At 54.7% G+C, this 23762-nt stretch overlaps 2 protein-coding genes and 1 long non-coding RNA gene across 8 annotated transcripts; 2 read left to right on the top strand and 1 right to left on the bottom strand.

The window, feature by feature from the left end:
• The first annotated feature begins 215 nt into the window (after positions 1-215).
• Positions 216-9200, top strand: SPSB3 (splA/ryanodine receptor domain and SOCS box containing 3). 6 transcript variants are annotated; one of them, XM_088064146.1, is made up of 7 exons: positions 216-230; positions 2427-2560; positions 4547-4727; positions 5348-5535; positions 7331-7433; positions 7812-7937; positions 8151-9200. In XM_088064146.1, exons 2-7 carry the CDS (start codon positions 2447-2449, stop codon positions 8495-8497), a joined length of 1059 nt encoding a protein of 352 aa, XP_087920272.1. In that variant the 5' UTR covers positions 216-230; positions 2427-2446; the 3' UTR covers positions 8498-9200. The 6 variants fall into 6 exon arrangements, with proteins under 6 accessions (XP_087920272.1, XP_087920271.1, XP_014107924.2 ...); XM_088064145.1 differs by lacking the exon at positions 216-230 and adding an exon at positions 428-674; XM_014252449.2 differs by lacking the exon at positions 216-230 and adding an exon at positions 428-1416.
• A 2375-nt stretch (positions 9201-11575) lies between these two features.
• LOC148182910 (uncharacterized) lies at positions 11576-17379 on the bottom strand. Its single transcript, XR_015774097.1, has 3 exons — positions 16848-17379; positions 14895-15029; positions 11576-11700 (listed from the first exon to the last, which is right to left on the bottom strand). It is a non-coding gene; the product is annotated as an uncharacterized LOC148182910 (long non-coding RNA).
• Positions 17380-17549: 170 nt separating this feature from the next.
• On the top strand, positions 17550-21966 carry LOC102101831 (nucleoside diphosphate kinase C). The gene is made up of 5 exons (XM_005522810.3): positions 17550-17654; positions 17955-18085; positions 18494-18595; positions 19042-19154; positions 19828-21966. Exons 1-5 carry the CDS (start codon positions 17609-17611, stop codon positions 19943-19945), a joined length of 510 nt encoding a protein of 169 aa, XP_005522867.2. The 5' UTR covers positions 17550-17608; the 3' UTR covers positions 19946-21966.
• The last annotated feature ends 1796 nt before the right edge of the window (positions 21967-23762 follow it).

Raw genomic sequence — 23762 nt, 5'->3', positions numbered from 1 at the left:
ACCAATGGGCTTAGTGCTTTCCCTTCGCGAGCGGTCTCCCAATGGCGCTGCTCTATGGAGATTGGCACACGGGACAACCAATGGCTCTCCCAGATCCCGCCCCTTCCGTCCCGCTCCGCCTGTGAGTGACAGGGCGCTCAGCCAACGGCGAAGGGTCGCGGCGCTGCTGCAGCCAATGAGTGCCTGGAGGCGGTACCGGGAGCGGATTGTTTATGTCCCGGGAGGGGAAAGTAGGTCAGAGCGCCGCGGGGCCGGGCCGGGCCGGGCCGGGCTGGGCAGGGCAGGGCAGGGCAGGGCAGGGCAGAGCAGGGCAGGGCAGGGCAGGGCAGGGCAGGTGGGCCGGGGGCTCAGGGGATGGGCCGGAGGTAGGAGCCGGGGGTTGGGGTTTGTCTCCGGGCGGGCCGGCGTTGTGCGACCCAAGCGCGGTGGCCTGGCCTGGCCTGGTCTGATCCGGTCCGGCCGCCTCAGCTGCCGGGACAGCCGGGGCTCCGGTGCCCGCCCTCGGTGGAGCCGCTGCCTGCGCGGCCACGGAGCCGAGCCAGGCCGGGCCGGGCGCCCCGCTGTGCCCCCCCAGTGCCGCTCGGTGCGGGGGGAAGCGCTGGGGCAGCGCGGGCGCTGTGCGGGTCCCGCAGCATCGCCTTGGAAAGGCCTCAGCGGGCCCGGGGCCCCTCAGGGTGAGCGGCTTTTTGTAGCAGCGCTGCTGTGACAGCAGGAGCGGGACAGGGGCCGTTCCCTCTGCTGCCACTGCTGAGGCATCTCCAATCCTAGGGGCAGTCCTGGTTAAGAAGAACACTGCGGGGGGCTGGAGCGTGTCCAGGGCAGGGAACAGAGCTGGGAAGGGGCTGGAGCAGCAGCAGCAGCTGAGGGAGCTGGGAAAGGGGCTCAGCCTGGAGAAAAGGAGGCTCAGGGGGCCCTTCTGGCTCTGCACAACTCCCTGACAGGAGGGGACAGCCGGGGGAGTTGGGCTCTGATCCCAGGGAACAGGGACAGGACAAGGGGCAACAGCCTCAGGTTGTGCCAGGGGAGGTTTACACTGGATATTGAGAAAATTCCTTCATGAGAAGGGTGGTTATTGGCACTGACACTGGCACAGCTGCCCAGGGCAGTGTTGAAGTCCCCATCCTTGAAGGGACTCGAAAGCTGTGTGGGTGTGGCACTTGGGGACATGGGTCAGTGGCAGCCTTGGCACTGCTGGGGGAATGGTTGGACTTGTTGATCCAAGAGATCTTTTCCAGCCTTAATGATTCCATTGACTCTGCCATCAGTGCTGACTCTAAGCCCCAGCCTTAGCAAGGGCCTGGGGGAGCAGAGCAGCTCCATTGGGCTGCTGTGGGTCCTCAGAAAAACTGAAGAGGTTTCTGCTGTGGTTTTAGATGCTTTCCCAGCATGGCTGTGCAAGCCCTGTGATTTCAGCAGGTGGGATTTCCAGAGCCCTTCAAAGCATTGATGGGCAGCTGCACAGCTGCCTGTGGCTGGGCCTGTCCTGCTTCTCCAGGAGCTGCTGTCCCACTGGGGACTGAGGAGCAGGGCTAGGTGCTTTATGGCAGGCTCTGGCTTGGGGCTGAGCTGGGAGGGTTCAAGGGTTACAGCCCTGAGGGTGCCTCTTGGTGGGGATTTAAATCCTGCAAAGATTAACTTTAGGCAGATGAGACTGGAAGCTGAGGTTTCCCTGTCACACCCAGAGCAGTGGTCCTGTGTGGGAGCTGGGAGCTGCTGTGGATGTCAGGCTGTGCACAGGGAAGGAGCCTTGGGAAATCTGTCTCCAACATCCCTGTTGGGCTGGGAGACAGGCAGCTGCTTCCCTTCTGCCTGTTGTCCTTGAGGCAAGCTGTCTGTCACAAGCCTGGTTTCCCTCCAGTGAGCAGGAAAGTGGTTTCTCTTCCTCTCCAAGCACTGAGAGGAGCAAAGTCTTCCATCAGACGGAGGTTGCGGGTGGACAACCTTCCCTGGAGACAGATGGTTGCAGAGGGGCTGGGGAAATACAGGTGGCCAGAGCCAGGACAGCTGCTGGAGGGTCACTGGGCACCAGGGAGGTGTGGATCTAGTGGGAGGTGTCCCTGCCCGTGGCAGGGAGTGGAATGAGATGAGCTTGAAGGTCTTTCCAACCCAAAGGACTCTGTGATTCTGACAGTGCTGAAGGTCCCCAGGCCAGGTGACAGATGGCTGCTGGAACCAGTCCCTCAGAGGGGCAGCTGCCACCACCACCACTGGATACTGGGAGTGTTTCTAGAGGCCAGTTGAACACCTGGCTCAGGGGGAAGTTGACCCTGGGTGGAGAAAGAGCTTGAAGTTCGCAGAGGCTCTTGATGCAGATGGAACTTCCTTTGTGTCAACTGAACTTGTGCTGGTCCCCCTGGGGGGTTCTGGTGCCTCAGGGAGTGACCATGGGACGTGGCAGAAGTGTAACCTGGTGTTCCTTTCCCCAGCCTACCTGTCTGGGGGCAGCATGGCGCGGCGCCCGCGGAGCAGCCGGGCCTGGCACTTCGTCCTGAGCGGGGTCCGGCGCGAGGCCGACGGCCGGGCCGGCACACGGGGCTGGGGCTACGACTCTGACGGGCAGGTAGGCTGGGCTCGGGGGGCTCTGGGTAGCACAGGGGATGTTTTCCTTTCCCTGATACCAGGTCTGAACTGGCCAAAAGCAGAAAGGATTTAGTAATGGTCAATATTGATACTAAACTAAATGCTTTTTTAAGCATAGAATGGGTGTGTCATATGTAAAGTACGTACAATATTTTAAAATATTTATTTTGGAAGTAGAGCTCTAGATGAGTGTTTGAAGTGGATCAGTTCCCTAACCTGGCTGGCTGTGCTCCCTCCTGGGCTGTGAGGGGCTTGGAGATGGTGGTGGAGATTGCAATTTCTGTCTTCAGACTGAAATTTTCTCGCATTTTCTGCTCTGCAGTGTGAATCTCACTTCTGAACCTGGTCCAGGTGTGCTGGAGATAGGAACACAGCAGGGAAAGCTGTGTAAAACAGTGCAAGGAGTGACTAATTTGTCTCTGTCGTCCTTCCCTATTTCCCTAATTCTTGAGTTCCCTGTGCAGTGGTGGGGACACAAGGAGCTGCTCCAGGAGCTTCAGAGCCACACTGAAGTCAGGACGCTCTGCCAGAGCACAGTGTCCAAACCCAGGCACTGTGCTCCCAGAAAATGAGCAGTTTTCTGTCCCTGCAGTCACAGGAATGACAGGATCTCTAGGTAGCAGTACTTGGGAAAGACAGAATCCAAGCTCTTGGGTCTGCAGGCCAAGGAGGGAGGCCTTGGTAAGCACATATTTAAGCCCAAGTAGTTCCCTGTCTTACACAGCTGCAAGGACATGAGTTTAAAGGATTTTTGTCATTAAATACCCCTGGCCATGGGGGTGAATAACAAGCAGGTACACCTAGAGCAACACGTAAACCTAGAGTAACTCTGCAACCAGTGATAAGAGAATCCCTTAGGCAACACCATAACACAGAAGTGACACTGGACTGTCACTCTTACAGTGTCCAGTCCAGGATCACTTTGATCTCTTGGCATTGAGGAACAGTAAATCAGGTTTTTGTGTTCATGAAAGTAAACAACAGCCCTTTAATCCTGCCCTGGGTTCCCTATGGGCCTGTCTGCAGCACTGGCCTGAGGAGCTGCAGCCATGCTGCTCAACTGGCTCCCTTTGTTCTGCCCCCTCTCCCTTCTCCTCCTCCCTTTGCCTCCCAGCCTCTTCACAGCCTCTCCAGAGCAATGCTCGGTTCTGCTGATGGCTGGAACCTGCCTGGTGAAAGCCAAAGCTTTAGCACAGGATTTCCTTCAAAATGTGTGTGTTCCAGACTTGGGCTGTCACCCTGTTGTGACAGCTCCACGGCAGGCACAAAGAACATCCCTGCACCACAGAGTGCCGAGAGGTCCCTGCAGCTCAGCAGGCACTATCCATGTCCCAAAGCAGGGTAATTCCATGGGCACAGCCTTCCTGTGTGACAGACCAGGCCATGACATGAGCCTGGAGATGTCCCAGTCACAGAGATCTTCCAGCCCAGCTCTGGGATGCCCAGCAGTGAGCATTCCCTGTTCCCCCCAGCAGTGAGCATTCCCTGTTCCCCCCAGCAGTGAGCATTCCCTGTTGTCCCCAGCAGTGAGCATTCCCTGTTCCCCCCAGCAGTGAGCATTCCCTGTTCCCCCCAGCAGTGAGCATTCCCTGTTGTCCCCAGCAGTGAGCATTCCCTGTTCCCCCCAGCAGTGAGCATTCCCTGTTCCCCCCAGCAGTGAGCATTCCCTGTTCCCCCCAGCAGTGAGCATTCCCTGTTGTCCCCAGCAGTGAGCATTCCCTGTTCCCCCCAGCAGTGAGCATTCCCTGTTCCCCCCAGCAGTGAGCATTCCCTGTTCCCCCCAGCAGTGAGCATTCCCTGTTGTCCCCAGCAGTGAGCATTCCCTGTTCCCCCCAGCAGTGAGCATTCCCTGTTGTCCCCAGCAGTGAGCATTCCCTGTTCCCCCCAGCAGTGAGCATTCCCTGTTGTCCCCAGCAGTGAGCATTCCCTGTTGTCCCCAGCAGTGAGCATTCCCTGTTGTCCCCAGCAGCACAGTGACTCGGATTCAGAGCCGGAGTTTTCCTCCCTGTCTCCCTCCATCCCGAGTGCCATCCCTGTGACTGGAGAGTCCTACTGCAACTGTGAGAACCAGAGTGAAGCTCCCTACTGCTCCAGCCTGCACGCCCTGCACCGCGTCCGTGACTGCCGCTGCGGCGAGGAGGATGAGTGTAAGGGGCTCCCCTGGCGCTCGGGATGGGGGGGTCCCTGCAGTGTCCTGTTCCTGTCCCAGCATTCCTTTGTTTACATCCCAAGGATGTAGGAGGATTACCAGCCTGTGCCTGCTGTCGTGTTTCCAGGCTCAGGGCTGATGCTGGTACGGCGTCAGCGCTCACCCCTGGGACCTGCTTTCCGATCTGGCTTAGGCCCCAGTGAGCAGAGCCAGTGCTTAGGGCCCTCCTGATCCCTGCAGGGCTGGCAGGGTGCCTGGCTCAGAGCACAGGGTGGGTTTGGGCTGGGGGGAGAGCCTGTGGCATGGCAGAGCCACCCTTGTTCCCATGAGGAGTGTGCGGAGAAGGGAGGCTCTGCCCGGTGTCAGCCAAAATTTGGTCTGGTGAATGCTGACAGCTTTGGAGTGCTGATCATCCCTGGTGGGACACTGCAGAGTAGTTCAGGCCTCAAGCAGTTCTCTGATGTGCACAGCTTAAGATTTATCCTCTTAAATAATAAGAGAAATATAAATGAACCCACCAACAGGTGTTCAAAACAAACATCTGCCTGTGCTTTGGCTTGGAGCTCATTTCCTTAGAGTCTTTGCCCCATCCTTGTCCCCTCTGTGCTTCCTCAACAGATTTTGACTGGGTGTGGGATGACCTGAACAAGTCAACAGCCACGCTGCTGACGTGTGACAACCGCAAGGTGAACTTCCACATGGAGTACAGCTGTGGCACGGCCGCCATCCGCGGCAACAAGGAGCTGGCAGATGGGCAGCACTTCTGGGAGATCAAGATGACCTCTCCGGTGTATGGCACTGACATGGTATGTGTGGGGCACACAGAAATGCCCAGGATTTTGGACAGGGGCTGGCAGGATGAGGTTCCACCATGGCAGATGAGGTTTGAGGCTGTCTGTGCACAAGTTCATGGGGAGCTGATGAGATGCATCCCTGGGATCTGAGGGAACTGCTGGATGAAGTGGTTTAGCCTGTATCTGTCATATTGGAGAAACTGTGGCAGTCTGGTGAAGTTCCCAGTGACTGGAAAAAAGGAAACATAACCTCCATTTTTAGAAAGGGAAATAAGGATGATCTGGGGAAGTACAGGCTGACCAGTCTCATCTCAGCCTGGCAATCGTGGAGCAGGTCCTTTTGGAAACTATGCAAAGGCACATGGAAAAAGTGGCTGTGATTGATGGCATCCATCATGGTTTCTCTAAGGGATTCAGTGGCCTTCAGTGGTGGGGGTTTAAGTGTTGGTAGAGGAGGGAAGAGGAACTGATCTCATCTACCTGAATTTGTGCAAAGCATTTGTTCCTGTCTTGCATGGCTCTAACCTGGAGAGACATGGATTTGACAGAGGGGATATGGATTTGACACTTGGGGGATATGGAATTGTCTGGATGGTCGCATGCAAAGAGTTGGGAGTCAGCAGAGACCAGTGACAAGTGACACTGCTCAAGGGCTGGCACTGGGACCAGTATTGTTTCACATCTCTGCTGGGGACATGGACAGTGGGATCAGGACACCCTTGTCCAGACTGGAGCTGACACCCAGCTGTGTCAGGAGGTGACACCCTGGAGGGGAGGGATGGGACATCCAGAGAGACCTGGACAGGCTGGAGAGCTGGGGCCATGGGAAGAAAGTTGAACAAGGCCCAAGTGCCAGTGCTGCACCTGGGTCAGGGCAATCCCAAACACCAATCCAGGCTGGGCAGAGATTGGAGTGAGAGCAGCCCTGGGAGAAGGACAGGGAGTGTTGGAGGATGAGAACTGGACACTGCCTGACCATGAGCACCCAGAACCACCCCCCATGCCCTCAGTTGTCTGCTGAGCCCCCAGAGTGGGGAGGGGGGGATTCTGCCCCCTCAGGTGAGACCCCACCTGCAGAGTTGCCTCCAGCCCTGGGGCCAACAGCAGCAGGACGTGGAGCTGCTGGAGAGAGTCCAGAGGAGGGCATGGAGATGCCCCAAGGGCTGGAGCCGCTCTGGAGCCAGGCTGGGAGAGCTGGGGGTGCTCACCTGGAGAGGAGAAGGCTCCAGGGACACCTCAGAGCCCCTTCCAGTGCCTAAAGGGGCTCCAGGAGAGCTGCAGAGGGACTTGGGACAAGGGATGGAGGGACAGGACACAGGGAATGGCTTCCCAGTGCCAGAGGGCAGGGCTGGATGGGATATTGGGAAGGAATTGTTCCCTGGGAGGGTGGGCAGGCCCTGGCACAGGGTGCCCAGAGAAGCTGTGGCTGTCCCTGGATCCCTGGAAGTGTCCAAGGCCAGGCTGGATGGGGCTTGGAGCAGCCTGGGATAGTGGAAGGTGTCCCTGCCATGGCAGGGGTGGAATGGGATGAGATTTGAGGTCCCTTCCAATCCAAACCATTCTGTTATCCTGTGAACAGGACAGTGACCTCCAGCAGTTTAGCTGGGCCTCCTCACTTAGGAAAGGAAATTGTAGCTGGGAGCCATCAGCTCCACCCTGAAAACTCCAACTTGGCTTCACCAACCCCTCTGGGTGTTTTGGGCTCAGCCAAGAAGAGGGGGGAAGAACTGGAGGTGGAATCTTGGTTGTGTTTTGTTGCTTGAAAAGACACTGAGCTTGTGTTCTTACTCTCTGCTTTGCCTTCCAGATGGTGGGGATTGGGACATCAGATGTGAACCTGGACAAGTACCGTCACACCTTCTGCAGCCTGCTGGGCAAGGACGAGGACAGCTGGGGACTCTCTTACACAGGTAACACGCACAGGGTGGCTGGGCGGGCAGCAGTGACACAAGAGGTGCCACCAGACCTGTGAATCCCTTCATTAGGGACACCAGAGCTGGCAGCTCACAGCCCTTGGAGCATCTCTCCTGGTCCACTTAGATCTGGTGTGGGACCCTGCCAGGACACCAGGGTACTACTGTCACGTCACCACTTTGGAGTTTCAGTGCTGCTCCCTGTGCTCTGGAGCTTTTCCCTGTCCACCAGCCACTCTGGGATGGGAGGGCAGGGGTCAGAAATGCAGGGATGTTTTTGGCACTGAGCGAGGCTGTAACAGCAGCATGAGAGTTGGGATGAATTCCTGGAGTGCAGGTTTTCCACAGAATGCCATTTTTTGGGTGTATTTTCAGGACTGCTGCATCACAAGGGGGACAAAACAAACTTCTCCTCGAGGTTTGGCCAAGGCTCCATTATTGGTGTGCATTTGGACACGTGGCACGGGACACTCACGTTCTTCAAGAACCGCAAGTGCATAGGTGAGAGCCAGGGATGGGGTGGGAGGAACTCGAGTCTGGCTGCAGCAGGAAACACTGGGAAAGCAGAAGACCAAGGTGTGAAGTGAGTGGGAGATCACTTGCATTTGTTGTTTAATAGGTTGGGATTTTGGAGTTTTGCAGTTAGCGGGTTTGGGGTAGGTGGGAGATCTATATCTAAACTAACGTGTCCTCCCTGGTGCTATGCCCTGGCAGGGGTGGCAGCCACAAAGCTGCAGAACAAGAAGTTTTACCCCATGGTGTGCTCAACGGCAGCCAAGAGCAGCATGAAGGTGATCCGGTCCTGTGCCAGCTGCACGTCCCTGCAGTACCTGTGCTGCTTCCGCCTGCGCCAGCTCCTGCCCGACTACGTGGACACGCTGGAAGTGCTGCCCCTGCCCCCAGGACTGAAACAGGTGCTGCACAACAAACTGGGCTGGGTCTTGAGCATGAACTGTAGCACGTCAAAGCCTTCCTCCTCCTCGTCCTCGGGGAGCGACTCGGACAGCTCGTGCGGCTCGGATGCGGAGGCCTGCCAAAGGAAGAGGTGCAGGAGGACATAATGGCTCTGCACAGCAGCTGGGTGGTGTTTGTTGTGTTGTCTGCAAGGGCCAGTCAAGTCTGATGCACCTCTTCCTTCTGGGGACATCCATTTCTACGTGTTGGCAAAGATTTCTCCAGTGCTGTGGGAATCTTTGGCCTCAACATCCATCACAGGCATTTAGAAGAGCTGCTGGCTCCAAGAGATGCCAGCTCTGACACAAGAAATTTGTGGTGAAATATCTGGGCTTCATCTCCTGGCTTGCTATGGAAGTCAGCACCTCTTCCTGAAGGATCTCTCTTCTCCCTGTTGGCACAGACAACGTTTAAAAAATTTGACTTGATGACAGGAGTTAGACTGATAATTTCCATGGCTCCCTTCCAGCTCAGGATGTTCTGTGGTGATTAAGGTGGCCTCCTGGTTGGAGTGTACTGGATTCCAGTCAGATAATGGACCTGACTCCTCAAGACACAATCCCAGGCCAGTTCTCTCCTCTCTGTGTGTGTAGGCTTGGTGTCTGCCATGACCTCCTCCTGCTCTGGGGCACGACTGGAGCAGCAGCTGGAGGGAAAGAGCCCCCAGAGACACTGCTGGGAGCAGGAGCTGAGCTGTGGGTGGTTTTCCTGGAGCCCCTGGGGTCTTTGAATTGCTTTGCATGTTGGTTCCTGCTGCTTCTCCTCTGTCCAAGACTGTGTTAAACTGTAATAATAAAAGTGGAAGCTGTCTGTTGTTCCTCTTGGGGCCCTTGAAGGCAGGAGGCTGCAGGTGCTTGTCAGAAATGGTTTGGGCAGCAGCATGGAGGGGAGGTTTTGGCTGCAGCCAGAACAAGCTGCCTTGCTGGTTTGCTCTTCCCCATGAACTGACTCCAGCAGCAGCAGCTGGTGGCAGAGGAATCCCTGGCAGGGAGGAACATGGTTTGGAGGGGCCCTCCCTCTCCTGCAGCACTATTCAGTTGCTCCAGGGGTTCTGTGTCACTGTGGAAAGCTCCAGTGAACAATCCCAAACCTCAGCAGTCACTGGGGGAGCCCTGACCCACCCCTATCCTGGCTGTGGTTATTTCTGAGTAATGGTGCAGCATTTGCTTTGGGAAAAGAGAATCCCATCCTCACCCACCATTTCCCATGGATTTTCTGGAGCTTATTCAGCATTTTCTCATGTTGGAAGTTCAGTGAACCAACTCCCCTGCCCTGAGCTGTGTTACCCCAAGGAAGCAGTTCCTCTCCTCTCAGCTGGTTTTGACAATTGGCAAGTGTTTTCCAAAGTGACTCAAACAGGACCCACCTGTCCTTGGTAGCCACAGCAGGATCCCACAAAGAGAGAGTATGGAAAGTCAGGACAGGTTGAGGAAAAGACATGGCTTGCCCATCACCTCACCTATAAGGACAGAGTTACACCCAGCCCTTGTTCCAACATTCCTTAGCTCTCACAGGAGACAGCCATCTCTCCAGCCAGTGGGATAGAAAGCTGGGGAAGCTAAAAGAGGAAATGGGAACCAAGAGGCTGAAGAAAGCATCTGTAACAAGACATTTATTGATGTGCAAGTCTCTGTTCTAAAGGAGAATCAGCTGCTTCCCCTGGCTGGGCTCCCAGCTGCAGCTCAGCCACAGCCAAGCCCTGGCAGATAAAAGGAGTGACCAACACCACCCACAGTCCTGCTGTGGGGACCAGGACAGAAGCAGAACAAGTCTGGGCTTAGAGATGTGGCAGGGTAAGCTTGCCCCAACACAGTGGTCTTTGCCACTGAGGTCCCATGTCACTGGGATGCTCAGAGGGTGTCACTTGTCACCCTCTGTGCTGCATTCTCCATAGGCCTTTGAGCACCAAAGAGGAGGGAACAGTTAGCACAGATGCTCTAGAAGATCCCAATTCCTTCAGGACTCAATCCAATTCTTACAGTGAGGATCCATGACAGTCTTCATCCAAGCATATCAGGATGAGGGGATAAAGCTCAGAACAAACAAATATTTATCACTTGGAAACAAACCTTGCACACACTCAGTTGTGTGCTATCTCTCCAGAGAGAGCTGTAAGGCCACTTTATAAAATCCTAGAATGGTTTAGGTTGGAAAAAAACCTTAAAGCCCATCTCATTCCACTCCCCTGCCTTGGACAGGGACACCTTCCACTATCCCAGGCTGCTCCAAACCCTGTCCAGCCTGGCCTTGGACACTTCCAAGGATCCAGGGGCAGCCACAGCTTCTCTGGGCACCCTGTGCCAAGGCCTGCCCACCCTCCCAGGGAACAATTCCTTCCCAATATCCCATCCATCCCTGCCCTCTGACAGTGGGAAGAAACACATCTTCCGAAGAGGCTGTGCTGAGGACAGAGACCAAAGCTGGAGGGGAAGGAAAAGGACAGGAGAGTATTTGACTACATGAGATTATAGGAAAAAAAGTTCTGTCAGAGTTCCTCATCTAGTAGGAGTTTTATATTATTAATGTTCACATAAACACGTGCTGATAAAAATGTGCCTTCATCCATTGGCTGAGCTGCTGTCAGAAGGGTCAGAGAATCCCAGTCTAATCCTGTTCCTGCCACTCTCAGTCAGGAGCAGCAGAAAGCTCAGGGGCGTGGGGGGAGGGAGAACTTGGTGAGCTAAAACAGCTCCCTGAAGGATCAGACATCAGAAGAGCAAGGAAGGTGTGGGGCACACCCTGAGGAGAGCTTGGTGTCCTGTGGAAAGCCCCCACAGCTCTGGGGTGATACATTTTCTGCCTAAAGGGCTGTAGCTGTCAGACTGCAGCAGCAGCCACTGGGACAGCAAAACCAGAGCTGAGGCACAGACCATGGGGGACAGTGGCTGCCCAGGTATCACCTGGGGAACACACCAAGGTGATGTGAGCAGGTCCTGGGAAGTGAGACCACAGCAGGGAGAGGCCTGAGAGGGCCAACAGGAGGGTGAGCAGATACTGCTGGAGCAAGGTTCTGGTTTAATCACACACCCAGAGACAAGGCTTGCTTCTCTAGGCAGCTGGTAGCACATTCAGGGCTTGTTTGCTCCATCAACACAGAGCTTGTAGTGAGGATGCCCATGAATGCCCTCCCTGCCCTTGGCCTCCAAAGTTTAACACAAAGCCACAGAGGGCTTTGAGGGCTCACCTGTAGCAGGGGAGGGGCTGCTTCCACTGTAGCTGCTGCAGGGCTGCCTCTGTTCTACTGCTGGAATTGTCACTTCCACACCTGCCAGAGTCCTGGGTTGTCCTTCTCCTCTTGCAACCTCTGACCCTGGAAGGGCAGGAAGGAAACTCCTGACGCTCCAGCTGATTCCTGCAGAAAGAACTGGGAGCAAGGCCTGAGGCCCAGACTGCTGTGTGCCCAGACCCCAGACCCTGCAGCCTTCCCCTGGCATTAAGCTCTGGGCTTCTTCTAAAGCCTCTTTCTGCCAAGGGCTAATATTTTTTCCCACTCAGTCTTTCCTTTCCTAGACATCTCCAGAGCATTGGGATGAAAAGATTTTCCTAAGGTCATCTTCCCTCCTCCCCTAGTGCTGAGTCACCACTGCATTCACCACAAGAACAGATTTTCATCTGCAGAGACTCAAAATGATCTTGACACACACAAATAATCTGGGCCTTTCCACAGCATCAAGGACAGGCTGATAGCCACAGACAAACATTCCTGTAACTTTCACTGAGGTTTCCCAAAGCTCTGGGCTTGGGATGTGAGGGAATGACTTACTTGTCCAGGTGTTTTGTTGCTGCCCTTGTCAGAGAGGTGCTGGCCAAATTCCTACCACACATCTAGGGACAGCACCCAGAGAAGCGACACAGGTGAAACATGTAACACACTGACCAAGGCTCAGGTGAGCCAGGATAGCCCGAGGTTCTCACCCTTCTCACCCCTTCTAGAACTGGTGTCACCAAAGTCGCCTGGTGAGAGCAGCAGGGCAGTGCTGGAGTCACCATCCCTGGGAGGGGCCAAAAGATCAGTGGATGTGGTACTTCTCGATACGGCTTTGCACGCACGGTGTTTGCTCAAGGTTGGACTTGATCTTGGAGGTCTTTTCCAACCTTAACGATTCTCTGAAAGCATGGGCTGGACACTTCCCTGGGCGAGATGAGGCCAGGCTGGGCAGACAGGGCAGGGAGATGGGCTGGCAGAGCAGGGAGCCGGGAGGGAAGGGAGCCGGGAGGGCAGGGCAGGGAGCCGGGAGGGCAGGGCAGGGAGCCGGGAGGGGAGGGCAGGGAGCCGGGAGGGCAGGGCAGGGAGCCGGGAGGGCAGGGCAGGGAGCCGGGCTGCCCAGAGCTGTTTACTCAGCTACAGCAAAGCTGCTCATCTTTCTTAACTCCCCATAAGCCATGAGTCCTAACCCCCTTGGGACACATTCAGGCAGGGCAGGAATTTACTTCAAGGGATTTCAAGCCAGGGTTTAGATGGTTTGACCTACTTTGTGAGTGCTGTGGCATCACAAGGAGCACTGCTGGGGGGACACACAGGCTCTACACGGCAGGGAACTGAGGGAGAAGCAACAGCCCCTTTCACAGGTGAGCAGCTGGTGATGCATTTGGAGAGGGGAGACTTCATTCAGGCCCCTCTGAACAGGGATTAGGGCAGGGATGGATGGGATATTGGGAAGGAATTGTTCCCTGGGAGGGTGGGCAGGCCCTGGCACAGGGTGCCCAGAGAAGCTGTGGCTGCTCCTGCATCCCTGGAAGTGTCCAGGGCCAGGATGGACGGGGCTTAGAGCAGCCAGGGATAGTGGGAGCTGTCCCTCTCCGTGGCAGGGGAGTGGAATGAGGTGGGCTTTGAGGTCTCTTCCAACCCAAACCGTTCTGGGATTCCATTAAATACTCCAGACAGAACAGGACAGACCAAGCTACTGCAGCTGCATCTGTGCAGGAGTTTTGGATGGGATCTCACCATCAGCACAGACTCCTCTGCTGTGCACCTGCAAGGACAGGAAGGAGCCAGGACTGGGAGCAGCACACAAGTGACACACAGAGCACACGACAAGGGCTCCAGGCCCATCTCGTCACTGGCACTGCCTATTCCAGCCTGTCCTTCTCTAGTCTTGGATGGGAAGAAATTCCCAGGCTGCCCAGACAGGTATAAATAAAATGCTTTAGCACTGCACAGAAGTGAGAACTAACACAAACCTCTGCTTCCAAGTGCAAGTGTTTACCTGGGCTGTGTACCCTGAGTGTTTCTTTCAAGGAAATCTTTTATGGACTCCACAAGAACGGAAAAGTGAAATGTAAGAAAGCCAAGTCTGGCCTGAGCCATTCCCTCTGAGGAAGCAGCACCTGTCCTAGGGTTAAAGGTGTACCCCTGGAGACTTTCTGCTCTACTCAGACAGCTACTCCCAGTTTTCAGACCCCCCACCTCTATAGCAGAGCTTTGTTCCAGGGTGGAGCAATGGCAGTTTGGAATGGATCCTCTCATCTGTTCCATGTTCCCTTGGAAAGTGACCCTGCTGTGGGTCACTACACTTTATGTAGCTCTGGCTCTGACATCTGTATCCCCTGCATCCAGCAAAAGATGCTTAAGGAAATCTTCTGGCTCTACCAACCCCTCTTTATCCTAAAAGGTGAAATGTTTCCAGCAGGATCAGTGGTCCAGTATGAAAGTAGGTCTGCACCTGTGCAGAGCCCACACTGTGAGAGGCACCAACACTCCATGCTGTGGCAATGCTACACTGGTGAAAGATGGCTGAACTGAAAGGTAAAAATGCTCCCCAAACAAGCAAAAAGGTGCAAAAAGAGCCTGAGAAGGAAGGCAGTGCCAACTGCAGGAGTTGCTAAGTGTGACAAAAAGAGACAAAAAGCCTTTGTCTGCACTGCACAGTGCTGGATGGCCACGTTATCTGCACCTACATGCTCTGGAGTCTCTTACATAACCACAGGATCTGCAATGTTCTATCCAGCAAGAGCAAAAATAGAGTTCTGCCTCCGCCTGAAATTCCTGCAGTGGGGGCGAGCATGGGAACAGCCCCCCCCAACCTCCCCTGCCACACTGGGATCCTTCCACCCTGAACCTTCCCACTGAAATGAGAAGATATTTGGTGCCAGAAGGTACTTGGCTTTTCAGATTCCCTGTGAGGGCTTCAAAAGTGATCACTGGGCTTTCCAAACGAGGCAGCAAATTTATTCAGCCCCTTCCAGATGTGCAGCTGTTGCCTGTGGCACCATTCCATGCACACATCTGGGCTGAGAATGCTGAGCACCCAAGTGAAAGCTCTGTAGGAAGGATTTGTGGTCTCATTCTTACTGCAGCTTCCTGTGCTTACCCTAAATACACACCTGCCTAAAACTGTGCCTAAAAGACACTGGCTCAGGAATAATCTGCCTGGGAATCAGGCCCAGCTCCATTTCCCAAGCTACCTGGTCACCAGTAATCTGCATTTCTGGGGCTCCTAGGGAGGGAAGTCAAAGCTTTCTCCCCACAGCACATCATTGCCAGAGAACATGAGAAGGACTCACCCAAGTGGAGAGTGTTTGACATGTGTCTCCTCCAAGTTCTGCTGCAAAGAACTGCCTGAGGCTCAAAAGAACATTTACAGTCCAAGGAAATGAAAACCTTCACCCAAGTGCCTGCACTGGGATTTTTGAGGAGACCTGTGGAGAATGACAGAACATTCATGGTATGAGAAAATGAGGTGTTTCATCAGCATTAATAAACAACAAAACTAAAACGAGTGTGAAATGAGAGATTCTGCCTGTGTGGAAGTCTGGCTGCCTGCAGCACACACGGGTGCTGCCTGGGCTGCGGACTGAGCTGTTGACTTCATCACTGACACCTCTGCAGGCACCTTGAAAAGTGTCCTAGAACAAATCTTATCAAACTGATAGAAACATCATTATTTTTGAACTAGCCCTCTGTGAAGGAAGACTGAGATCAGCCATCAGGCTGGAGGTAGGAAGCTGGCTTTCACCACCTGCCACACTCCCTTCAGCCCCACTCCCACTCCTGCACACCAGGCTGGATGCACACAGATGTCACCGGCAGCACTTGGAGAAAGGGCTCTTAATTAGCAGCTCTTTGAGCAACTAATGAGAACTGACACCATCCATTAGGCACCTTCCTCAGAGCGCTCTGCAACCTTTCCAAACTGTGTGAGGGCTGTTTCCTTTCACAGACACCTGCTCCAGGCAGGATTTGTTAGAGATGTTCCAACAAAACAGTCCCTGAGAACACAAGGGGAGGGCTGACAACACGCTGCTTGTGCACCTTAAAATTCCAGCAATGTTTTAGGAGAGTGCCCCAGCCCGGGATGGGATGGAGCTGCCGAGGGCTGCGAGCTCCTCCACGCTGCCTGTGCTCCCTCTGCCGGCACCAGAGCTCCGGGAACAGCTGTGTTAGAAACTAAATTAGAATTTTGACAAGTAGGTCCTTTGAGTTAGTAACAGTTTAATTAAAAATGAATACAATTTAGTAAACTGAATAGTAATTTGGTATAAAAGTATATGGTATAGTAAAAGAATACAATTTAGTAAAAAATTACAATTTTTATATATATATATATATAATTTGCCAGTAATTAAGTATGATTAAAGCAGAAGCAAAACCGACTGGGGTACAGAGGCTTCCCACCCTGCCTCACGTACCAAACAAAGCACTTCAAGCTAAACTTATATACTGTGTGTTTATACATATTCATTAATGTTTCCTGTAAGTTTCCTCCTATTTCCCATTTTTCTGACTTTATGTCACTTTTCTTCACAGTGCATGCCTCACTTGTTGTTAGGGGGTCTTCAGTTTTCTTTTGGGGGTCTTCTGGAGAAGGCTTCTCCTCTTCCCCGTTGTCCTTTGGATAACCTTACAGGTTTGCACATGTGTACTAAGCGCTGTGTTATGTTACTCTACTAATTAGTCTTATATTCACTGATTTTTAAGCCAAATGCCTAAAGTCGTTCTAATTTTGTCCATCTCAAGGCCGTTTTAGTCTTGGGACATGACTTATCTTCCAAACTACATCCTACACCTAAATTTTAACATGTAACATCTGTAAAGGGGTACATCTGCCTTGTAACACTGATTCTTTTAATTACTATTGATAATAACTTTCTTAATAGTTACACTTTAGTTAGCACGAATCAATTCTATTTATTACAGAGGTGAAAAGCCCAAGACTTGCCCAGGACTCCACACCAGACTGTTTATCCTACAAAGGCTTTTCCATGGGCAGAATAACAACCACCACAGCACGATTGTTCCGGAGCAAACGGGGTCAACTTTCACCCAGCAAAGCCATGCTCTGGACAGTCAGGATACAGCCACTAATTATTTATTGGTACAAATCCAGGAATAATTTCCTTAAAACTGTATCTGGATCCCTGATGTTTGGAGACAGATCCCTGCTTGTCCCAGCCAAGACCTGAACAGAGCAGAGGGAGCAGAACACTCTGAACACGAGAAGCAGGATGGAAACAGACCTGGCGCTCCATGAGGCACCTGAACAGCTTTGGGAGCAAATCCAACCCTCCACAGGGCACCTGGCGAAGGTATTTCATGTGCTGGTACTTCCAGAGGCTGATCTTGGAGGGAGCTGAACCAAGAGCTGAGTTCCTGAGAGCTGGAAATGGAGCTCTGGAGTGCAGTCCTACCTATCCCTTCATACCTGAGGAAGCTCTCTGAGGCTGACAGCGCGTTAACAACCTCGATCTGACACCCCAAAATTAAATCAGCAACATGTGCTCTGTGCAGAGGAGCTCCCAGGGGCTGGAGCTCTGCCCTCTGCTCTTGCAGCACGGCCCGGGGGAGCTCAGAGCTCTTCTTCCAGAGGTGCCAGCCCGAGCTAGAGGGGCCGGTCAGTGCCACAGCGGCTGCCCCATAACCGGAATAGTCTAACCACGACTACTGCGCATCACGACCGCAACGCCAGAGACAGCGAAGGCAAAACGGGCTGATAACCAGCCGGGCTGCTGTCGCCGGGCCAGCGGCACAGGGGAGCTCAGAGGCGGCAGCAAGGAGGCCGCGGCTGGGATGCCTGGCACAGGTGGAGCCTGGTGTCCCCCCGGCCTCCATCGGGACCCCCCCGGTCCCGGCGGGCACCAGGCCCCGCCGTTGCCATGGGAACGGGCCGTACCGGTGTCCCCGTGTCTCGGTCCCGCCGCTCCCCGCCCCCGGCACGATGGTTCCGCGGGGGGCGGTGACAGCGCAGGGGGAGCGCGTCCCCTTTAAGAGCGGCGTCGCCATGATCTGCCTGGTGCTGGGGCTCTTCGCCGGCCTCTTCCACAGTGGTACGGGACGGGACCCCCGGCCCTGGGGACCAGGGACCCCCACCCCTCCTTGTGCCTGAGGGCCAGGACCCTCCCTTCCCCGGGAGAGACGCCGCGGATGAGGGCTCGGGCCAGGGCCCCCCTGTCCATGTGCCCTCTACGCCCGAGGGGCGCCGCCAGCACCGCCCTGCCCTCCTCTGCGGGAACCTGGGAACCCCCCGTGTCCCCACGGCTCAGGGCCTGCGACCCCCCTGTACCCGCTGGGCTGAAGGCCCGGAGGCGTCTCCTTCCCCCCCTCAGACCTCTGCCCTCTCCCTGCAGCCTTCGGCGGGGTCAATGAACGAACCTTCGTGGCCATCAAACCGGACGGGGTCCAGCGGCGCCTGGTCGGGGAGATCATCCGGCGCTTCGAGAGGAAGGGGCTGCAGCTGGTGGGGATGAAGCTGCTGCAGGTGAGCGGCCGGGCCCGCCCAGGCTGGGGGTCCCTGGAGCCGAGGAGCCCCTGCAGCCCCCCGAGCCCCGGCTGTGCCGGTCACTGCTCGGGGTTCTGCCTGTCATCCGGCCTGCACAGCCTGCTGGTGTCATTCCAGCAGCAAATCCTCGCAGCTCAGAGGAGAGCTGGCAATGGGAGGGGTGATTCCGGCTGTGGGGAGCATGTCTGCCCTTGGCTGTGCCTGTATTCCAGGGCTGTCACTAAGCTGGCAGCTGGAAACTCCTGTCTGTGTCTGGCTCCTGCTGTTTCACTCCTGGAATTGAGCATCTGTGCAAGAGCTCAATTCTCTTAATTTTCTGCATCCCTGAGGCGCAGCCCTTGCCCAGATCCCCGTGTGGGAGCAGACTAAGCTCTGTGCTCTGTGCAGGCCTCGGAGGAGCTGCTGAAGGAACACTACATTGCCCACCGGGACCGTCCCTTCTACGGCCGCCTGGTGAAGTACATGAGCTCCGGGCCCATGGTGGCCATGGTGAGTGCTGGCCCCTGCACCAAGGAACAGCGACAAAGTGCAAGGTGTGAGCAGCAGTGGCTGTTGGCACCCTGGAAGGAAGGTGATACCTTCCCACAGAGGGTCTCTTGAAGCTGTACTGAACTGCAGGGATGTTTTCTGTTTTAAATTAAATCATGGAATGGTTTGGGTTGGAAGGGACCTTAAAGATCTCATTTCACCCCCTGCCATGGGCAGGGGCACCCTCCAAGGTTTCTCCAAGCCCCATCCAGCCTGGCCTTGAGCATTTCCAGGGATGGGGAGACATCCACAGAAATTTGGATCATTTTCCAAAATCAACTTTGGAAGAATAATTTGGAGAGACCCTTTCCTGTCTCTCACCCGAGAAGATCGCTGGGGAATTCAGAGGGCAGATGTGACCTGCTGGGGCAGCTGTGGTTGTTGATCCTGGTTTTGCTCTCCCATAGGTCTGGCAGGGCCTGGATGTGGTGAAGACAGTTCGTGCCATGATCGGAGAGACCAATCCAGCTGAATCCAGGCCTGGCACCATCCGAGGAGACTTCTGTGTTGAAGTCAGCAAGTGAGAGCTTTGGCTTCTTCTTCCCTCAGTGTTTCAGGGCATCCTGTTCTGACATTCCTGTGCCAGGCCTGCCCAAGCCACATGAGTCTGCATTCCCAAAGCAGAAGTTCTCCCTTTTGTGCTCAGACCAGAGCTGAGCTCTGCTTCCCAAGGTTGGCTTTAGTAGGAGGTAGAACCTGGGTTGTTTCCTTCCTGCTGAGTTCTTTGTTGAAAGCAGGTGGGGTTTGCCTGTTTTGCTCTGGTAATCGGGACTGTCAGGCTGTGAAGAGGAAGGGAGGCTCCCACTCAGTCCTTTCGTGGGAGCAGGTGAATGTTCATGGGTGGTGACCTTGGGTGGCCCCAGCTTGTGGCCAGGGGAGCTCTTACTGAACCCTCCTGGCTTAGATCTCCGTTTCCTGGTGTCTGATACCAAACCTGCTTTGATGGAAGGGGGAAAATCTGGAGGCACAGCTGGAATCACTGACATGAAAAATGCAAACCCCAGAGCTACAGCCACTTGCAGCTCTGGCAGTGCTGGAAGGATGAGGGCTGTGTGATAGGAGGGGATAGTGTGGGACAGGACTGGCTCCATCCCTTTAATGAAATTGGTCAAGGGGGGATTTTCCAGTGTACAGCATCCCCCTCCCACCTTTCTCAGCTTGGTTAGAGCTGCTCCCTTTCTCCTTGCCCACAGGAATGTGATCCATGGCAGTGACTCGGTGGAGAGTGCCCAGCAGGAGATCTCGCTCTGGTTCCGCCCGGAGGAGCTGCCCTGCTGGGAGGACACAGCTGCACACTGGATCTACGAGTGAGGAGCAATCCCAAGGGAAGTTCATCTTCCCGCTGGGACACAGGACATTTCCTTCCATTTCATAGCAGCTGCTGAGGCTGGCTGCAGATCCTCTGTGGGATTCCTCTTCTGCCCATGGGATCCTGAGAGCTGGGCTGTGTGTGGAACTCTGTGGTTTAGCTCCTGCCAAGGGGAGCTATTTCTTTCTTTCTCTCTCTGCTCTAGTAAGTAGTTGGTATTGTTGCTCTGTTTGCTGCAGCATCTTAAATCCCAAGTTGCTCAAGCTGATTCATTGAAGTAAAACTTGGGCTTTTTGCCCATTCCTTGGTGTTCTGATCCCTGCCTGGAGCAGGAGAATGTGTTTTCCTTGCTGCTGGGAGAGGTGCTGGTCACAAGGTGATGGGCTTGACAATTTACCTGCATTTCTAGGCTTTTCACCAAAGGCTTTTAAATAATCGGGCTGCTGTAGGATAATGGAGCAAATTCTAATTTTGGAATTCATTCCAAGACAAGGAGTGAAGGGTGGGACAATTCTCTCTCCCTTGGTGGGAGCCCTGTGTGCTGGGGCTGGCACAAGCTCACCCAGTTTCAGACATGATGAGTGAATCCATGGAAGGAAGATTCTCCAAATGCTGCTAAATGCACAATTTCTCAGGCTCTGGCTCCTGAGCTGTGGCTGCTGGGAGTAGGAAGCATCTCCTCCAGGTCTGCTCTGCTTCTCTGGGGCTGCATGGCCCTGGCCCAGCCTGTCACAGACTGTCCCTCCGTGATCACTGATGTGAAGCAGCAGCACTGGGGCAGACACAGAAATAGAAGGGGGAGAAGGAGGCAGGGAAGGATTTGTGGATCTGGGGCTCAGGAATGACTATTTAGGGGAGTATTTAGTTCTCTCCTGTGCACAGCACAGGCTGTGGAGTCCTGGCATTGAGCTCTGGCAGGTCCCAAGATCTTCCTTGTCCCCTTGAGAGCTTGCAGTAAAGCTTTCCTGCTGGGATGGTAGCTGGAAACCAGTTTGTCATGGGCTGGACACCACCTGTGAGCTGTCCCTGTGCCACCAGCTCCTCAGAGTTGTGCTGTGTCTGAGCACCCTGTGCAGCCTCACCAGAGCGTAAGGACAGGGACAGTGACATGGAATCCTGCCATGGAACAGGGACACAGTTAAACCAAGGCAACAAGATCCCCAAGGCTTTCCTGTGTGCAAGATGAGTTTGACCTGTGCCCTAAAAGCCTGTCCCTCTGGGTCCTCAGCTTTGTAGGTGCTGGGGAGTGAGGGCAGCTCTTGGGGAGCAGAGTAAAGTCACCCCCACTCGTGCTCCATGCTGGCCCCAGGGTGGTGGGGCAGGGTGGGAGGTCTCCCTCCAGTGAGTGGGGCTGGACAGCTGCCTCAGCCAAGGCTCCTCCTGCCTTGGGCCTTCTCCAGGCACCTGTGTCCAGCTCTAAATGCCTGACAGATCCCAATTGTTCCTGGAGCTTGTCCACTTGGCTGAACTTGGAGTCTGGCTGCAGCAGGGCTGCAGGAGAAGGCACTGGTGAAGACCGAGGTGTGAGGCGAGTGGGAGGAAGGCCACATTTATTGTTTAACAGATGCATTGAGAAGAGCTGGTGGCACTAAGAGCTGCCAGCTCTGACACAGGAAAACTCTGCCCAAATACCTGAGCTTCATCTCCTGCCATTGTCTCTTCCTGAAGGATCCCTCTTCTCCCTGACAATACAGACAAGATTTAAGATGCTCTCCTGGTTTCAAAGCCAGCTGAACTCCAGTCAGATAATGACCTGACTCCTCGAGACACAATCCCAGGCCAGTTCTCTCCTCTCTGTGTGTGTAGGTTTGGTGTCTGCCATGACCTCCTCCTGCTCTGGGGCACGACTGGAGCAGCAGCTGGAGGGAAAGAGCCCCCAGAGACACTGCTGGGAGCAGGAGCTGAGCTGTGGGTGGTCTTCCTCGAGCCCCTGGGGTCTTTGAATTGCTTTGCATGTTGGTTCCTGCTGCTTCTCCTCTGTCCAAGACTGTGTTAAACTGTAATAATAAAAGTGGAAGCTGTCTGTTGTTCCTCTTGGGGCCCTTGAAGGCAGGAGGCTGCAGGTGCTTGTCAGAAATGGTTTGGGCAGCAGCATGGAGGGGAGGTTTTGGCTGCAGCAGTTGCGTGTGAGAGCTGGAGGGGGCGAAGGCAGCAGAGATCCCGTTGTCTCTGCCCTGTGCAGGGCTCTCGTGCTTCCCACCAAACCAGTGGCTGGAGTGCTGTTCAGTGGAACCAGGCTGCTGCTGCAGCACCACACGCTCATGGCAGCAGAACCAGCAGGGTCTGTGCTCCTTTTTGCTCCACATAATCCCAGAATAGTTGGGGTTGGAAAGGACCTCTGGAGATCATTCAGTTCCCTGTCAGAGCAGGGTCACGTGGAGCAGCTGTCACAGGAATGTGTCCAGTGGGTTTGGATTGTCTTCAGAGCAGGAGATTCCAAGCTCTCCCTGGGCACCTGCTCCCATGCTTTGCCACCCTCAGTGTAAAGGAATTCTTTCTCATATTGAGGGGGGGCTTCCTGAGTTTTAGTTTCTGGCTGTTGCTCCTCCTGTTGCTGGGCACCACTGGAAGAGCCCTGCACCATCCTCTTGGCTGGATGCCAACCCCAGGTCAGACCCTGGTTTCTGCTCCTGGAGCTTTTCCCTGGATTTCAAGCAGTGCATTTGCCAAGGAGTTAGGTCTGAGCTGGTGCTGTCAGCCAAACACAAAGAAAGAGTATTTGAAAACGAAAGAGGGTTAAATATTTTATGGGATGGGAAATGGCTTCTGACCTGTTCTCTCCACAGTTTTGCTCCCAGCACCATTGGTGGGAACACAGAGCTCCAGCCCCAGTGCAGAGCAGGACAATCCCCTCCCTCAGCCCACCTGTGTCCCAGGACAGAGTTAGCTCTTTTGGCTGCCACTGATTGCTCCTGTTGAAGTTGCCATCAAGCCCCAGGTCTGTTTGCTGGGCTGCTCTCCAGCCTCTCATCCCCCGCATTGTGTGCACAGCCCTGTCCCAGGTGCAGAGTCCATTGCTGCTGTTGAATTTCACAGAGGTTGTGACTGCCCAGCTCCCTGTAAGGGCCCTTGGGGACTCCACAGCCTCTTCCAATTCACTGTTGTTGGCAAACCTGCTTAATGTATGTTAAATTCCTGAATCTGGATAATTTATAGAAACATTCAAGAGCACCAGCCCTCTAATAGAGCCCTGAATAACCCCACTGGGAACTGTCCTGATGTGACCCCATTTGCTGTAACCCTTTGAGCCTGACCTGGCCTCACCCATGCAAAGGGGTACTTGTGGAGCTGTGTGAGGGACAGTTTATCCAACAGAGTGTTAGAGATGGTATCAAAAGCTTTGCTAAAACCCCAAACCACCACATCTACTGTCTTCCCTTGGTCAGCACAAAGATGACTGACACGGAGCTGGGAGGAGCGGCTGATACTTCACAGGGTTGTGTGGCCCTCCAGAGGGACCTCAACAATGGGAGAGGGGCAGAGAGGAACCTTCTGGAAGCCAGCATAGGCCAGAGCAGGGTCCTGCATCTGGGGAGGAACAACCCCAGGCACCAGCCTGGGCTGGGGCTGCAGCTGCAGCTCTGTGGAGAAGAGTGTGACGGTGACTGTTCCTGATCAGCCCTGGAGCCAAGGTGGGGTGTCCTGGGGTGTGTGAGGGAGGGGATCCTGCCCCTCTGCTCAGCCTGTGAGGCACATCTGGAATGCTGTGTCAGGACAGGAAGGACATGGAGCTCCTGGAGCAGGTCTGGTGGAGGCTGTGTGGATGCTGAAGGGCCTGGAGCATCTCCTTGTGAGGAAAGGCTGAGGGAGCTGGGGCTG

Source organism: Pseudopodoces humilis, chromosome 18 (assembly GCF_049639895.1).
Source record: "Pseudopodoces humilis isolate 2021_Gansu_Grassland_sample_001 chromosome 18, ASM4963989v1, whole genome shotgun sequence".
Lineage (NCBI taxonomy): Eukaryota > Metazoa > Chordata > Aves > Passeriformes > Paridae > Pseudopodoces > Pseudopodoces humilis.
Note: the sequence above shows the minus strand (reverse complement) of the source record. Positions and strands in the feature narration are given on the sequence as shown.

Bases quoted from the DNA above. Each gene is read 5' to 3' on its own strand.
- SPSB3 (XM_014252449.2), top strand. From the start codon at position 1,374: ATGCTTTCCCAGCATGGCTGTGCAAGCCCTGTGATTTCAGCAG. The intron at 7,434-7,811 runs GTAACACGCACA...GTGTATTTTCAG, and splicing joins CTGGGGACTCTCTTACACAG to GACTGCTGCATCACAAGGGG. The intron at 7,938-8,150 runs GTGAGAGCCAGG...ATGCCCTGGCAG, and splicing joins CAAGAACCGCAAGTGCATAG to GGGTGGCAGCCACAAAGCTG.
- LOC102101831 (XM_005522810.3), top strand. From the start codon at position 17,609: ATGATCTGCCTGGTGCTGGGGCTCTTCGCCGGCCTCTTCCACAGTG. The intron at 18,596-19,041 runs GTGAGTGCTGGC...GCTCTCCCATAG, and splicing joins CCGGGCCCATGGTGGCCATG to GTCTGGCAGGGCCTGGATGT. The intron at 19,155-19,827 runs GTGAGAGCTTTG...CCTTGCCCACAG, and splicing joins TTCTGTGTTGAAGTCAGCAA to GAATGTGATCCATGGCAGTG.